Raw genomic sequence first — 17,569 nt, 5'->3', positions numbered from 1 at the left:
TCAACCATATATATATATTACAAAAACAGTATTCTCGAATGTAGATTACCGTTGGTGGCACATATTTGAAGTTTGCGACCAAGAAGGACATTTTGTGAACCAGAAATTACATTTTTGGACACAAAATAAGAATCTGTGACATTGAATAGCAGTATGTCAGACATAGTTACATAGTTACATAGTTAGTATGGCTGAAAACATGTCCATCAATTTTAACCAAGGGATGGGAGAAAAGGATGGGATAGGAGTAAAATGTGGAACTTTATTTTATCCCTATTGATCCAGAGCAAGTTAAAAAGAAAACCTAGAAGGCTTGTCGCCACTGCAGATTGAACCTCTTTTTCTTCAGACGGAGGGAGTGCCCCCTTGTTTTTTAAGGGGATTTCACCACATTTTTTTGTATGGTCAAAAATGGCATATTTGTTAAACGAAATACTTCCGCACTTTTGTTAAACAAAATACTGTTTTGCGACACAGAATACCCTATTGTGTAGGTCACAATAAATTATGTTTACTGTGGCACAGAAGCGTATTACTTTATATATTCTGTATTATATATGCTAAACTGTATTCTGTGTAAAATAATTACATTTGCTCTATTTGCTATTTTGTATTAAGAAAATGTACAGGCCATGAAAAACGAGTGTCGGCTGGATTTCCCGGCCCAACCATGGTACAGGTAAACGGGTCTCCTGGAATCATAGACATTTTATGATGCTAGGAGTCCCTGCCTTCCTGCGGAACTTCTGTTCCGTACTGTATAATTTTGTTCAGTACGGAATAGCAGTTCCGCGGGAAAGCAGGGACTCCTAGCATCATAAAATGTCTGTGATGCCAGGAGTCCCGTTCACCTGTACCGTGGTCGGGCCGGGAAATCCAGCCGACACTCGGATCGTATTTCACGGCCCGATCTCTGTCGTGTGCAAGAGGTGTTACACATTAGATCATCGGCCAATCCCTCAGATATCCTGCAAATTTTGGACATGTTATAAATGTTATTCATCTGAACTCTTTTATTTTTAGTTTTATCCGACCTTTCTCATGAATATGCCTCCTTTTGGGGTGATCTTTTAGACATACAACTGCAGCCTGGTGGACACATGGCTATGAGTCAGCCCTCCTCTTGAGTTGAACAGCCAGGAATGCTAATAAGGAAACTTTGTACTTAACCCTAAGGGTAGATGAGAGCACATCTGATGTTTTTAGATGTCGTTTTGAGACAGATATTGTGGAACTTATTTCATTGTGGAAATATGAACACAGACACAATTCTTCACATTTTCTAGCCTTGATATTTTTACGGCTCTGCCAAAAGTCTGGCATTAATTATATTTCTAGCTCATTGTTTATATTTCTTCTTAGTGAAAAAATAAATATTATGGTATCTTAGCTAATACTTCCTTTACGACGGGTACATGAAAACTAAAAAAAAGGGGTCAAAATCTCTTAAGTTAATAAACAATCATTTGAAAGAATTTTCTCTCAGAATAATAAAGTTATCCACAAAGGTGCCGCCAGCAATATTTCACATTGTTTTTATTACATTTGCACTTTGAATACTATTACAAGCGCTACCAAAAGTACCATATAATAGCTGGGCTCTGGAAACTTTTCTCCCATAGTGATTATTCAGCCACATGTTCATTAAACTGTATAGCTTTTCAATATGCAGTATAATTCCATAAATCCAGCATCCATGGAACCAAGGAATAATAAAAAATAAAAAAAAGTACTCATGTACTAGGCCTGTAATAATTTAAAGAGTATAGGCCCCTTTATGAACATTTTTCAAACTTTAGAAATGTCAGAAGATAGCATCGTGGTGCTGATCCCCCTTGATCATCCGTTAGAAGGCACATGTAGAACTCTTCCAAGTTCCCCTTCGGCTCACAATGCGAAGATTTTCATATCGCTAAGGCTTCGTTCACATCTGCATCAGGGCTGCGTTCAGGGGTTCTGTCTGAGCTTTTGGTCAGGGGAACCCATGAACCCATAGTCGACTACGGTATTGCTTCTGTCAAAACGACGGAACCCTTGCACAACAGAGACAAACGGAAAACATTTGCATCGAAACCTATGGTTTCCAGTTGTTTCAGTCAGGGATCCGTTCTGATGGAAAGCTCAGAAGGAAATCCAAAACGGAGCCCTGACGCAGTTGTGAACTTAGCCTGAGCTATGCTGTCGAGCTCTATAACTATTTTTCTTTTATTCTGTAAAGATTTCCCTAACCATGTCGAATGTAATCTAAACATAACATAGAAAGTTATTTATTAGATATGATTTTTCGCATTTCCGCAGCACAAGGCTAATAGAAGAGCAAACAGAAGATGGATTTATACAGTTAGTATTGAGGCTAGTGAGCCTGTATCAATCTGTATTCAGTTTGCTCCCCCTAATGGCAGCCTTGCGCTGCAGATTTTTTTTGCAGACATAGAGCTGATCTCTATATCACAGAAACAGCTGTTATCTGTATTACAATATAATATAAAATGAGTCAGTGTAAACTGGAGATTTCATTTATGTTGTGAAATAATGTAAGCATTACCATCAAGTGAGAAGCACAGATCAAGGTTGTACGTATGGTTTAGCAAACAGGTGTAACTGTGTAAAGTGAATTTACACATTTTCCTATAATAAGTGAAAAAAAAATATTTGGCAAGAATACCTGTTGCTCAAGGACCAGAGCATAACAAATGTTACTATATCCATGGCAGTAACATGCACACAGCATATGTACATGAATGTCACAATGTACCTTTAAAAATATACAAATATGAATAAATCAAATTTTATCTAAAAGCTTTATCACATAGTATCTTATGGAAATCCACCATAAATAAGAACATATGTGATGCAGAAATTTGGAGAAAGGTATGTCATGGTAAATGATGTGGAAAATGAAGCTATTTATTGAATATATCCACCTAACCTAACAATCAGACAGACAGTTATACTGACCGTTCTCTGGTAGGTTTTGCCCTACGGTATATAAACAGATGTTTGGGTTTCAGAAGAGCCTGGAGAAAGTTTGTACAAGACTATGATGTAGATATGACTGTGATGTGATTTAGTTTTTTATGTGTATATGTGAACAAAAGATCAAATTTGCAGTTGCAAGAAAAAGTAAGTGAACCCTATGGAATTACCTGGATTTCTGCTTTGTTTATTAATAAAATGTAGTCTGATTGTTATCTAAGTCACAATTATAGACAAACACAATTTAAGTATAACTCGTTCCCGCCACAGCCGTTTTTTGGATTTTCACTTTACTTTTTCCCTCCCCACCTTTCAAATGCCATAACTTTTAGATTTTTTTTTTGTCAATATAGCCATATGAGAGCTTGTTTTTTGCGGGATGAGATGTATATTTTCATGGCACCATTTGTTGTACCAAATAATGTAGTGTGAAACTGGAAAAAATTTCTTTGTAGGGTGGGATGGGGAAAAAACAGCAATTTCTTCATTTGGGGGGGTTCGTTTTTACGGCTTTCACAGTGTAGTAACTTTATTTTGCAGATCAATACGATTGCGGTGATACTAAATTTATATTGTGAGGGCTTATTTTTTGCGGGGCGAGCTGTAGTTTCCATTGGTACCACTTTGGGGTACATGAGACTTTTTGATAACTTTTTATTCCTTTTTTTGTGGGAGATGAACTGACCAAAAAACTGCGATTCTGACGGTTTACGGTTTTATTTTTTACTGCGTTCACTGTGGAAATGAAATAATGTTATATTGTAATAGTACTTTTCCGGATGCAGCAATACCAGTTATGTAAAAACAAATTTTTACATTGTGCTTTTTTGAACTTTTAATATTGTTATTTATTTTTATATATATATATATATATATATATATATGTATATGTATATATATATTTAAAAAAAACTTAGTTTAACTGTATTTAACTTTTTTTACTTGTCCCTTGGGGGACTTGAACCGGCGATTGTTGAATTGCTTGCATGATAAGCTGCAAAACGAATGTATTGCAGTCTATCGTTATACTTACAGACTCCTAAGAAGGAGCAGGGCTTCATAGGAGTACAAAGATGGCAGACCTGGGGGCCTTCATCAGGCCCCCAGGCTGCCATGCCAACCATTGGCACCCCGCCATCGCATCATGGGGGGGCAATGGCACATCAGAAGGGGCTGTCCCCTGTTTCTAATCACTTAGATGCCGCGGTCGCTTTTGACTGCGACATATAAGGGGATAAACGAGCAGGAACCCGCTCGTTACACTAAAGTGTCGGCTGTTACACACAGCCGACAAGTTCATTCTTTGGAGCGGGCTTAGCCCGTGAGCCCGCTCCATACTCCCCCACCCGACCTGCACCATATATAAATATACGGTGGATGTCGGGAAGTAAACATTCACAGTGAAGGGATAAAAAGCAAGTGAACCCTTGAAATGAATAACTTGTAAATAATCTTTAGTAGCATTCAACTCCACCAAATGTTTTATGTAGCTCCAAATAAGATTTTCACAACATTGGGGAGGAATTGTGGACCATTTCTCCCAGCAAATGCGTTTTAATTCATCAATATTTCTGGGATTCCTTGTGTGCACAGCTCTTTCAGGTTATGCCACAGCATCACCCAGTGTCTCTTCAGCTTGAGGTCATAGACTTCTGCCCTTACAATCGCCTTTAAGATATTTTGATACACCTTTAAATTCATTGTTCGCTGAATGATCGAAAGGAGTTCAGGCCCTGAGGCCACGAAGCAGCTTCAAACCATGATGCCCCCTCCACCATGATTCACAGTAGGCAATTTTTTATCCATGGATTCATTTACACCCAGGTCTTTAGCAATGATTTTGTAGCCTTTTCCAGTTTCATGCACCTCTATAACATGCCTCGTGGCTTGGTTCACACTAACCAGGGGTGGGATCCGGCCGGTTCGCCTCACTTCTCCAGTACCGGTTGTTAAAATTACAGCCGGTTCAGAGAACCGGGGTGAAGCAGGAACCCAGAACCGGTCCCCTGCACTCAATTGTATCTGCATCCTTAGGACAGGTGATCATGTATTATTTTTTTTTCTTCTTTTACAGTGGGCAGTGTTGGGGGCACTTTCTACAGGAGCACTATCTACAGAGGAATCTATGGAGGGCCAAGGGGCGGTATCTACAGGGGGCACTATCTACAGGGGACTCTATGGGGGGCCCTATCTACAGGAGGCACTATCTACAGGATGCACTATCTACAGGGGACTCTATAGGGGGCCCTATCTACAGGGGACTCTATGGGGGGCCCTATCTACAGGGGCCCCTATCTACAGGGGACTATATGAGGGCCCTATCTACAGGGGCCCCTATCTACAGGGGACTATACAGGGGACTATCTACAGGGGGCACTATCTACAGGGGGAATAATATACAGGGGACTCTATAGAGGGCCCTATCTACTGAGGCTTCTACAGGGGGCACTATTTACAGCCTGTAGACTACAGGGGGCCCTATCTACATAGAATTTTACAGGGGGCACTATCTACCGGGGGCACTATTTACAGCCTGTAGACTACATGAGGCATTATCTACTGGGGGCTCTATGAGGGGCACGATCTACAGGGGGCATTATGAGTGGGACTATCTACAGAAGGCACTGTGTGTGTGTGTGATGCTTTACTTTACAGTGTTTGACACAATTTTATTAATGGGCACAGTTTATGGTACTTTTATATTCAGGGACACAGTGTATGGTACTATTATATTCAGGGGCACAGTGTATGATACTATTCTATTCAGGGGCATACAGATGTAGCCAAGTTTATCTTGACTCTGATAACTTACTGCAGCGGGATATTACACAACAAAAGCCATTGAAAAGTCATTGAAAAATTGCATTTAAAGTTTCTTGCCAATGTGTATTTAATGCGTTAAGAGTCAAGATGAAGATGTAGAGTGTGGCACCATAAAATTATTATCTTCCTTTATATTTTCGGAAATGTTGGAAAAGTGAGCAGCTGACATCTGAGCGGCAAACTCTGCAGAAATGGGTCGTGGCCAGGAGGCGTTGTCCTGGAGGTCTGGACCGGATGGAAAAGAAAAGAGAAAAAGAACGACTCCAAGCTGAGAAGACGTCACCCTTGAGTGACTAAATGTAAATGTTTATTCTCCCTGTGACTGATAAGTACTGTAGTCACTGTATGATCTGCAGGAGATGATGGGTGTATCGTTCTTTTTTGTGAAACAGCAACTCCCAGCATATCCTTACCATTGTTCAGCCCATACTAGAAGCTAGTGTTTTATGTTGCAAAAACTTATATGGCAGGGGTTAAACTGAATTTGCAAATGATCTCTATACTGAGCTGTATTTGTGCTTGTGCTGCATATATTTACTGAGCTTAGTTCTGGTAATGTATATATGTACTGAGCTTTGTTCTGGTGCTGTATATATGTACTGAGCTTGGTTCTGGTGCTGTATTTATGCACTGAGCTTTGTTCTGGTAATGTTTTATGTACTGAGCTTGGTTCTGCTTGTTGTATTTATGTACTGAGCTTGCTTCTGGTGCTGTATATATGTACTGAGCTTTGTTCTGGTGCTGTATATATGTACTGAGCTTTATACTGGTACTATATTTATGTACTGAGCCCTGTTCTGGTGCTGTATTTATGTACTAAGCTTGGTTCTGGTGCTGTATATATGTAATGATCTTGGTTCTGGAGATATATTTATGTACTGAGCTTGGTTCTGGTGCTGTCTTTATGTACTAAGCTTTATTCTGCCGCTGTATTTATGTAATGAGCTTGGTTTTGGTGCTGTATTTATGTACTGAGCTTTGTTCTGGGGTTGTACTTCTGTACTGAGCTTCGTTCTGGTGTTGTATTTCTGTACTGAGCTTGGTTCTGGTATTGTATTTAGGTACCGAGCTTCGTTCTCGTGCTGTATATATGTACTGAGCTTGGTTTTGGTGTTGTATTTATGTATTGAGCTGGGTTCTTGCACCGTATCTATGCATTAGCCGGGAGATTTGTTGCAGCTCACTGTGCACGCCGCACTGTCCTCCACCCTTTTCACAGTGCACAGCCTAACTAAATGGGCTGAGCATGCTTAGGATATTGAATGTGCGCATATAGGTCTATATATAATGGGTGAGTTTAATATAATGTGTGGGTAGGTATGTACGCTTATGTAATTATATGCTATACATAGTGTGGCAATCCAGTTAAACATTCTGGACAGGGAATTTCTTTATTTAGAGTCCACTTTAATATGGGGTATATTTGGAATATTGTAAGTGTTTCATTTCATTATTAGAATCATTTTCAAATGCGCAATACATCACGAAACACAGCGACACCCCTGCCCCCCGGCGCGTATGTCTTTGTCGGTAATACAGAGAACCTGTTGTTAAAAATTTGAATCCCACCCCTGACACTAACCAATCTTTCTTGATAACAACAGATTTATCACTATTCAGGCTTTGTGTGCCTTTTATTTAATGGGCAAAGCACCTGTGAAACCCACACTTACAATCTCATCTCCTTAAGGCCTCATGCACACGACCGTAGTGGTGTGCACGGGCCGTGATTTGCGGCTCGGACGGCCGCTCAATGTCACCCGCAGCCGCCCACAAATCGCGAGTCGTGGACATTGCCGTGTGCATTCATTTCAATGAGCCTGGACTGCAAAATGCGGCCGTAATAAGACATGTCCTATCTTTTTGCGATCCAGGCTCCCGGGCAATGCACGGGCCGTGGAAACCACGGTTGTGTACATGGGCCCATTGAAATAAATTGCGCCGATAAAATATGTTTGTGTGCATGGGGCCTAACTGAAACACCTTTTACTAATTAGCTTTTTTAGAAGACATTAACATAGAGGTTCACCATCTTTTTCTCCATGCACTGTACATGTTTACACAATGTGTTCAATAAAAAACATGAACATTACAACTGTTTGTGAGTTATTAGTTTAGTTAGATTGTGCTTGTCTATAATTGTTACTTAGATAACAATCAGATCACATTTTATTAGTAATCAATGCAAAAATCCAGAAATTCCATAGGGTTCACTTACTTTTTCTTGCAACTGTATAAAATATATGATTATGCTGTGTACATGACCACATTCACATGCCGATATTATAGATCCATAACAGCCTGCTAAGGGCCTATACTGTACCTTCTATACGGAGGTAGACAGATGGGGTTTTTTTTTTCTCACATTCACATGGAATCTTTGAGAAAATATATTCAATTTTCCATTGAATGCTGTTATTTTACCATAGAAGCAATGCATTGAGTGTGCCCACACACACGGCATGTGCACACAGCACAACATTTTTTATTGTTTTTTCTATTATCATACAGTTTTGAATAAAAAAAGGTTTCCAAATTCTTTCCAGAGACTAGGCAATTCTTACTTCTATGAAACATAGCTATTAGTTTGATATTAATGTGTCCAGTGTTTATAAGCTAAGCAGCTGAATGTAGGTGGGGCTGCTGCAGTGTGATTGACAGATCCACTGGAATAGACAGACCTGGACATCTCCCTTGGATGCCAGACAACACTGCCTGTCTCCTGGAGCAGACTCAAAAGACAAGGAATTGTGTAGAATTGAAACACAATGCATATTAATAAGTTATTTCCGATGGCTATCTGTTAAACTGTATTTACTAAAGCCTGGACAACCCCACTAGCCTTACATGATTATTGCTATAACTTTAGCCGTTTACCACTTAGTGTACTATAGTATCTAGTATATACTATCTGGATTGACTTTATTTCCTGTCTCTGGTAGCTTTCAGTGACTTCATTAACAAGAGGATCACCATCATACTTGATCACATTAGATACAATTACATATTCATAGACAAAACAAAAGTTTCCTTAACTGTATACTCACCCAGAATTCACTTATATAATCGGGTATTTAGTGAGGCAAAGAGGATACCATTTCTAAGATCCACTGAGAGTTTAGATTACAGCTACCCATAGAAGTCTATGGAGAGGGGAGGGGAGCAGGAGGAGCAGATGCAGAATGGGAGAGAGAGTGAGACACAAACGCACATATGCTGCAGCTTCCTAGTAAGAGTTATATACAGCTACACTGCTCATACTAGTGTATGATGTCCTCCATCCAGCTTTCTAGTAGGTGTTTATTATCTTACTCCAGTTCCGGATTCACAGCTAAACTGATTAATACAACTAGCCAAGAGAAAAAAAGGAGTATAAAACTACCAATATATACACAAAGTGTAAAATATATTTTATTAAATAACGATACATAAAAAATGCATACATACAGAGGAAAATGAAGAAAAAAAAAAGAGAAATAGCGGGTGTATAGGGAAGGGCCTGGGTGGGAATCCTAAACCTCAAACCCTAAATAGACATAATGTACTGGAATGTAAGGAGTAACTAATCCCCAACTCATTTAATTAAGCAATATACACTTCCATTGTAATGCCACATAAAGTCAAAACTCTAAAGATAACTACTATTTAGAGAAAATATTGGGCTGTACTCCTGGGTAGAATATGTTGGTGTTGTTAAGGTTCGTGTTTGGACACCCAGACTATAGATCTATAGAGAAAACCTTTAGCACTCAAAGGAAGAGATGTTTTTTGGTTTTTCAAAATGCTTTATTCCAAGTGATGGATTTTTAGGGGAAGCGATTGTAAAGACATTTGGGCCCATCCAAGGCCTTTGTTATAATCACTGTGGTATAGTCCCACTATATCCTATACTGCACTACACCACAGCGATTATGACAAAGGCCTTGGATGGGCCAAAACGTCTTTAAAATCGCTTCCCCTAAAAATCCATCATTTGGAATAAAGCATTTTGAAAAACGAAAAAACATCTCTTCCTTTGAGTGCTAAAGGTTTTCTCTATAGATCTAAAGATAACTAATGGCATAGGAGCTTCAAAAGAGTATATTACCAATTTTTGGAGCTTTAATTCACACCACGCTGTGTGCCCCAACATGCATTTTGTGTATCGCTTCCTCAGGGGGGTGCTGTTTAAACTGGAGTAAGCCACTGTTTTATATATAAAATATATACCATGTGACCTCTGTTTAGCCAATTGCCACTTAAGGTTTGGTGCATGCGCCAGATCACAGCTGCAGCGAGTTCCCACCCGCTGACGGCGCACATGCGCTTGCGCACTGACATCAGAATGATCTCACAGACATGCGCAAGACAGCGTAGAGAGGCCAGACCGGGTAAGTGCACCGCCAGTGATCATATGCGCATGCGCACCAGAGAACGGCTGGGAGCGGTGAAAGACCGCAACTATCCAAAGGACCATTACGGCTGTACAATGTCCTCCATGTAGCTTCCTAGTATGTGTTATATTTCACCCCAGTGCTGGATTAACAGCTACACTGCGCAATACTGCTGTATGATGTCCTCCATGCTGCTTCTAGTAAGTGTTTTACTACCTCACCCCAGTTCTGGATTCACAGCTAAACTGCTCCTTACTGTCATATAATGGATCTTCTCGGTATGCTGTGTATAGGAGACTGTTAGCTAGTCTCCTGCTTCCTCCTCCCCTCTCCTAAGACTTCTATGGGCATTGACTTCTATGGGCAGTGGTAACCTGATCTCTCAGTGAGTTGATAATACGTTTCCTCTCTGCTCTAGAGATTCTATGAGTGAATTCAGACTATTGAACAGTTACAAAAACAGGGGAGAGAAGAAAGAATCCTAATAAGGGAAGAAAGGCATTTTTCTCAAAAAATATATGATATTACAAGGATTCTTATCTTCGCTTGTACTATTTATTTATAATTAGAGGTATGCTTTAAGGCCAAACTTGGATTCAAGCTTTGATCCAGCCATCAGCAGCCGTAACCCTCAAACCAGCACAGACAAGTATATATGGTACATATTACAAAACTATAGCTTACAATAAAAGACCTCAAATAACCTTAATAAGCACCGAGCATGAGAAAGTGTGACAAGATGGGGAATGGATGTTAACTAAATATGCATAGTTCAAAATGGAAGCATATGCAACATAAAAACCATTGTATAGAGAATATTTTTCCTGTAAGAACTTTTTATGTAAAGTTTTTGACAAAATCTGCTTTTACTACTTATACTTAGGGCTTGTCCACACGTATCGGAATTGCTGCGTTTTCTCTGTCTGAAATTTTCTGCAGCAATTTCGTTGTGTGTGGACAAACCATTAAACTACATTTACTATGTGATCACATCCAACTTTACACTGTTTATGCAACAAACTGAAAGAGCTCCCTTACAACAGATAATTCCCTAAGAATAATATGAAAGGGTTAACTGAAAGATAAAGAGATATAGAGAAGAACCAGAACACTTGTATGTTGTTGGCTATTGGCCAAATGTGAAGACTATTCAATGTGATTTAATATGTTAAAGGCTATGTACACAAATTAAATAGTTGTTTTTGGTTTTTTTTGGTTTATCAGTGTGTTTGGCGCAACTTTCTAAATACTTTTTATTAAAAATTATTAATTTCAGCGTCATGTCAGCGGCACTGACGAGTTCAGTGTCAGCGAGTCCTGCGGGTCTCTGACATGCAGGATCAACCTGTTATTGATCACATCTAAGTTATGAACTCAGAGACACGCAGGACCCGCTGTCACTGAACTTGTCAGTCCCGCTGACCTGACGGATTCAGGTTTCAGCGCTAGATACAGCTGCTCTGTATACAGGATACAAAGCAGCTGTATCTCAAAAAGTTTAAATAATTTTTAATAAAAAGTATTTAAAAAGTTGTACAAATCACACTGATATTTTTATTTAAAAATAACAAAAACAACAACACAGAAACTAGTTCAAATGTGTACGTAGCCTTTAAGGCAATGCATACCCTAGTGGTGATAAACATTGAATAACACTCATAGGGCATTGTTAATACCTGAAACATGTTTTAGTATTATATACGCACATCCTATACACATGATGTGTGTGTCATAAAAACCTCTAAATTATTCTCGTAATCATGAAGTCTTAAAGATTATATAGACATAGCAGACAAAGTCATTTAAAAAAAGCAAAAACTGCCTACAGGTTGACAAAAAAAAGTTTAAGGAATAATGTTATTAAGATTGTAATCTTGTCAGATCTATTATGTACATTTGCAAGGGTTTCAGAAAACCGTAGTGTACAATACACTTACCTGGATCATGGAATGGCACCAATGCAAAATTATACAGAGATTTTTTCGGTCTGCTTAAAGATGTCTCTAAAATCTTAGACGCTCCTTCTATTACTTGTACTAAGTCATCGTACATGGATCCAGTCACATCAAAAACAAACGCTAACGTAGATGCTCCATCCGGTGTATTTCCTCCATCTGCCTCTGTTTCTGCACAGGAATTTTGTTCAAGAAGTTGAAGCAGAAGTAAAAGAACTGTTAAAATGCTCTTACATTTAATCATCTTTACAATGTCTTCTTGACTAATATAAAGTCACTTTTAATGGGCTAAAGAATAAAGTTGAAGTCCTTAAGACATGGCTTTCCAAACTGTCTGGCTTTTCAGTTGTCTCTCTTAAACTGCATGAAACAATGAAGTGTTCAATGGGCTGAACTAAAAATGTGTTTAAAAAATAGTATTTTCTTTCTTCTTGGTAGAAAGAACAAAGGTTCTAGTTTCTTTCTTGTATCATGACTGCCACCTGCTGGAAACGCTCTGTATTCCCATCGAAGACGAATATCTCGTAGTTTACTTGGCACAAATATCATATTAAGTATAAACAATTAAACATTTTTTCTAATCAGTCACTTAAATCCCCTTTCTGATGCTTGAGACCAGGGCCGATTATAGCTTATCTGCTGCCTGAGGTGAAAATTGAAATTGCGCCCCCAGATTTTGATTGACATCCCCCTGGCTGTTCTACATCACTACCAGCCTCCTAAAACTCTTGCGTATGCGCCGTTGCCTTGTACTCCCCTGCCATGCACCCTGCAGCGATGAAGCCGGGCAGAATACACCTCGCTGCAGGGTGCATGCCCAAGTAGTACAAGGCAATGGCGCATCCGAGAAAGTTGTATCAGCCAGAGGGATGCCAATCAAACATCGAAAGGTGGGTTTGGAGGCAGGACTATGTGACTCTTCAGGATAGCGACATCGCCTATGACCCTTTAATGAGTAATTAGCATATAGTGTGCGCCGTTTTAAAAATTGATTTTATAGATTTTGCTGCATCTGAAAAAAACATACATTTGGAAACATTGTCAGGTCATGTATTACAGCATGGTGGCGGTTCAAGGGGTTAAAACTACCAGACAGGTTTCCATTAAATATACAAGGAATTGAAAACAACTCTGCCCTGTCATTTTGTTGTTATAAATATATCCTATATAATTACAGCTCCAGAACTAAGCTCTGACATATACGCAGTGGCGTAGCTATAGGGGTCGCAGCGGTCGCAATTGCTACTGGGCCCCGAAGCCAGAGGGGCCCGCAGCCCCCCGCACCACATCAATAAAAAGTTACTATAGTAACTGGGGCCGTGGGCCCCTGTTACTATAGCAACTACAGTACTTACCTTCCTGCTTCCGGAGCGCAGCAGAGGTCCTGACGTCACAGCGCTGTGCGCCGCACAAAGCATCCTGATCCTGGAGAGAGTCAGGACATCCGCTGCAGCTGAAGAGGAGGGTAAGATTAATATCTCTGTCTGCTGAAGTTGATTAGCGGGGTCCGTCTTCCGGGACCCGCCAATCAACTGTTTTGAAGGGGCCGCAGAGCTCGTACGACAGCTGCTTTCCCTTCATTCCGGTCAATTGCTCACACTGTGAATCCGTGTTGGCGACTCACAGTGTGAGCAAGTAAGGGAAATGAAGGAGAAGCAGCTGTCGTACGAGCGCTGTGGCCCCTTCAAAACAGCTGATTGGCGGGTCCCGGGAGACGGACCCCGACCCATCAGCTATTGATGGCCTATCCTGAGAATAGGCCATCAATGTTTAGGGACTGGACAACCCCTTTAAGCCTACGATGTAGCAGGCTTAGATACAGGGCCCATGATACAGGATCCCAGATTGTGTGATGCTGTCTGCTAGGCCCTGTATCTAAGCCAATCACATGGTAGGCTTAGATACATGGCCCATGTGTGATCCTGTCTGATGGGCCCTGTATATAAGCCTACCACACGGTAGGCTTATATACAGGGCCCCAGCAGACCGTAATCTTATACTGTATAACATTACTGTCTGATGTGAAACTGTCTGATGGACCCTGTATCTAAGCCTACCTTGACAGACAGTATCACACATGGGCCCTGTATCTAAGCCTACCCCATGTGTTACTAATAGTTTTTGTTGTGTTTTTTTACACTTTTGGTCGTTGGACTACGTCGGATTCCAGGACTACTTCGATGACAGCTATTTTTATAATCAATAAAATGGTTAATGAGGGTTGTGTGGGTTTTTTTTTATTTCAATAAAATATTTTTTCTATGCCTTTGTGTGTTTTTTTTAAAACTATATTACTACCGCCTTAGTAATGGCCACTGGCTGATTGACAGCGTACATTGCTAAGGCGGGGCTTAATGTTATGCCGGTGCAGAGGCTAACACTAACCCCCATTATTACCCCGGTACCCACCGCCACCAGGAGTGCTTGGAAGAGCTGGGTACGACCAGTACTTGACCATCTGTAGTGATGGTCGGCCACCGAGGTGGCCGCAGGCTGGTATTATCAGGCTGGAACAGGCCAGAAACAGAAGCCCTTCCCACCCTGGTAATGCTAGGCTGCTGCTGCTTTATTGTATCTGGCTGGTTATGAAAAATGGGGGGGGACCCCACGTCATTTAAAAAAAATAAAAAAAAATTGGAAAGAACGATGTGGTGTCCCCCCCAATTTCCATAACCAGCCAGATACAACACAGCAGCAGCAGCCTGGCATTACCAGGGTGGGAAGGGCCACTGTTTTTTGACTTCCCAAGCTTTATAATACCAGCCTACGGCCGCCCCGGTGCCGACCATCACTACAGATGGTAGGGTACTGTATCGTACCCGGCTCTTCCCGGCACCCCTGGTGGCGGTGGGTGCCGGGGTAATAATGGGGGTTAGTGTTAGCCTCTGCACCGGCATAACATTAAGCCCCGCTTAGTAATGGAGGTTGTCAATCAGCCAGCGGCCATTACTAAGGCGGTAATAATAATGTTTAAAAAAATACAAGGACATAGAAAAAATATTTTATTGAAATAAAAAAACACAACCCTTGTTAACCATTTTATTGATGATAAAAAAAACGCTGTCATTGAAGTAGTCCTCGAATCTGAAATAGTCCAACAACCGAACTTGTAAAAAAACACAAACACACAAAAATAATTAGTAACACATAAAGAAGCAAAACAATTATTATTCTTACCTTTCCTGGGTCCAGCGCTGGAGCCGCAATGTCAGCGAGCTGGGCCCTGTATCTAATCCTATCATGTGTGATACTGTCTTCGGAGCTACTGTATCTAATCCTATCACGTGTGATACTGTCTGCTGAGCCACTGTATCTAATCCTATCCATAGTTTATAGGGTCGTAGTGCTACAGATATGCTGTCTCCTATACACACACACACACACACACACACACACACACACATATACACACACACACACACACACATATACACACACACATTTTTTTGGGGGTATATGTATTGGGGCTATTTCCCCTGACATTTTAAAGAGGCTCTGTCACCAGATTATAAGTGTCCTATCTCCTACATAATCTGATCGGCGCTGGAATGTAGATAACAGCAGTGGTTTTTATTTTGAAAAACGATCATTTTTGAGCAAGTTATGAGCAATTTTAGATTTAGTTTCTTAATGCCCAACTGGGTGTGTTTTTACTTTTGACCAAGTGGGTGTTGTAAAGAAGTGTATGAGGCTGACCAATCAGTGACCAATCAGCGTTATACACTTCTCATTGTTCCAGCCCAGCATGATCCACAGCACTGTGTGATTGTGCAGTGAAAGAAGCTGGGCTGGAACAATGAGAAGTGCAGGACACTGATTGGTCACTGATTGGTCAGCCTCATACACTTCTTTACAACACCCACTTGGTCAAAAGTAAAAACACGCCCAGTTGGGCATTAAGAAACTAAATCTAAAATTGTTCATAACTTGCTCAAAAATGATCGTTTTTCAAAATAAAAACCACTGCTGTTATCTACATTACAGCGCCAATCAGATTATGTAGGAGATAGGACACTTATAATCTGGTGACAGAGCCTCTTTAAGTCCTTAGTGACGTCCCTGTCTGCTAGTGCTGCATTGTTAGGTCACTTAGGAGACCCAGCGATGCAGCTGAAAGCTGCGGGCCGTCGGCCATGAGAAGTTTGCAGGGGGGCACAATAAGAACTTTTGCATCGGGGCCCATGAGCCTTTAGCTACGCCCCTGCATATACGGCTCCAGAACCAAGCTTAGTACATATATACAGTACTAGAACCAAATTCATTACATATATACAACACCAGAACCAAGCTCAATACATATATACAGCCCCAGAACCAAGCTCAGTACACAAATACAGCACCAGAACAAAGCTTAGTACATATACACTCGCCAGAACAAAGCTCAGTACATATATACATCCCCAGAACAAAGCTCAGTACATAAATACTCACCAGAACCAAGCTCAGTACATACAGTGAAGGAAATAAGTATTTGATCCCTTGCTGATTTTGTAAGTTTGCCCACTGTCAAAGACATGAACAGTCTAGAATTTTTAGGCCAGGTTAATTTTACCAGTGAGAAATAGATTATATTTAAAAAAAAAAACAGAAAATCACATTGTCAAAATTATATATAGTTATTTGCATTGTGCACAGAGAAATAAGTATTTGATCCCTTTGGCAAACAAGACTTAATACTTGGTGGCAAAACCCTTGTTGGCAAGCACAGCAGTCAGACGTTTTTAGTAGTTGATGATGAGGTTTGCACACATGTTAGATGGAATTTTGGCCCACTCCTCTTTGCAGATCATCTGTAAATCATTAAGATTTCGAGGCTGTCGCTTGGCAACTCGGATCTTCAGCTCCCTCCATAAGTTTTCGATGGGATTAAGGTCTGGAGACTGGCTAGGCCACTCCATGACCTTAATGTGCTTCTTTTTGAGCCACTCCTTTGTTGCCTTGGCTGTATGTTTCGGGTCATTGTCGTGCTGGAAGACCCAGCCACGAGCCATTTTTAATGTCCTGGTGGAGGGAAGGAGGTTGTCACTCAGGATTTGACGGCACATGGCTCCATCCTTTCTCCCATTGATGCGGTGAAGTAGTCCTGTGCCCTTAGCAGAGAAACACCCCCAAAACATAATGTTTCCACCTCCATGCTTGACAGTGGGGACGGTGTTCTTTGGGTCATAGGCAGCATTTCTCTTCCTTCAAACACGGCGAGTTGAGTTAATGCCAAAGAGCTCAATTTTAGTCTCATCTGACCACAGCACCTTCTCCCAATCACTCTCAGAATCATCCAGATGTTCATTTGCAAACTTCAGACGGGCCTGTACATGTGCCTTCTTGAGCAGGGGGACCTTGCGGGCACTGCAGGATTTTAATTTTATGGCGTAATGTGTTACCAATGGTTTTCTTGGTGACTGTGGTCCCAGCTGCCTTGAGATCATTAACAAGTTCCCCCCG

The 17,569-nt window shown here is 40.7% G+C and overlaps 1 protein-coding gene across 1 annotated transcript in view; it reads right to left on the bottom strand.

Moving 5' to 3' along the window:
- Positions 1-12,371, bottom strand: part of HMCN1 (hemicentin 1) — a 345,767-nt gene extending 333,396 nt beyond the window's left edge. Inside the window, exon 1 of the mRNA XM_075833451.1 lies at positions 12,110-12,371. Within this exon, the coding sequence (XP_075689566.1) occupies positions 12,110-12,371 (262 nt within the window). The remainder of the gene's footprint in view (positions 1-12,109) is intronic.
- Positions 12,372-17,569: the final 5,198 nt, after the last annotated feature.

Source organism: Rhinoderma darwinii, chromosome 7, assembly GCF_050947455.1.
Source record: "Rhinoderma darwinii isolate aRhiDar2 chromosome 7, aRhiDar2.hap1, whole genome shotgun sequence".
NCBI classification, from domain to species: Eukaryota; Metazoa; Chordata; class Amphibia; order Anura; family Rhinodermatidae; genus Rhinoderma; species Rhinoderma darwinii.
This window is presented reverse-complemented; position numbering and strand designations above follow the sequence as displayed.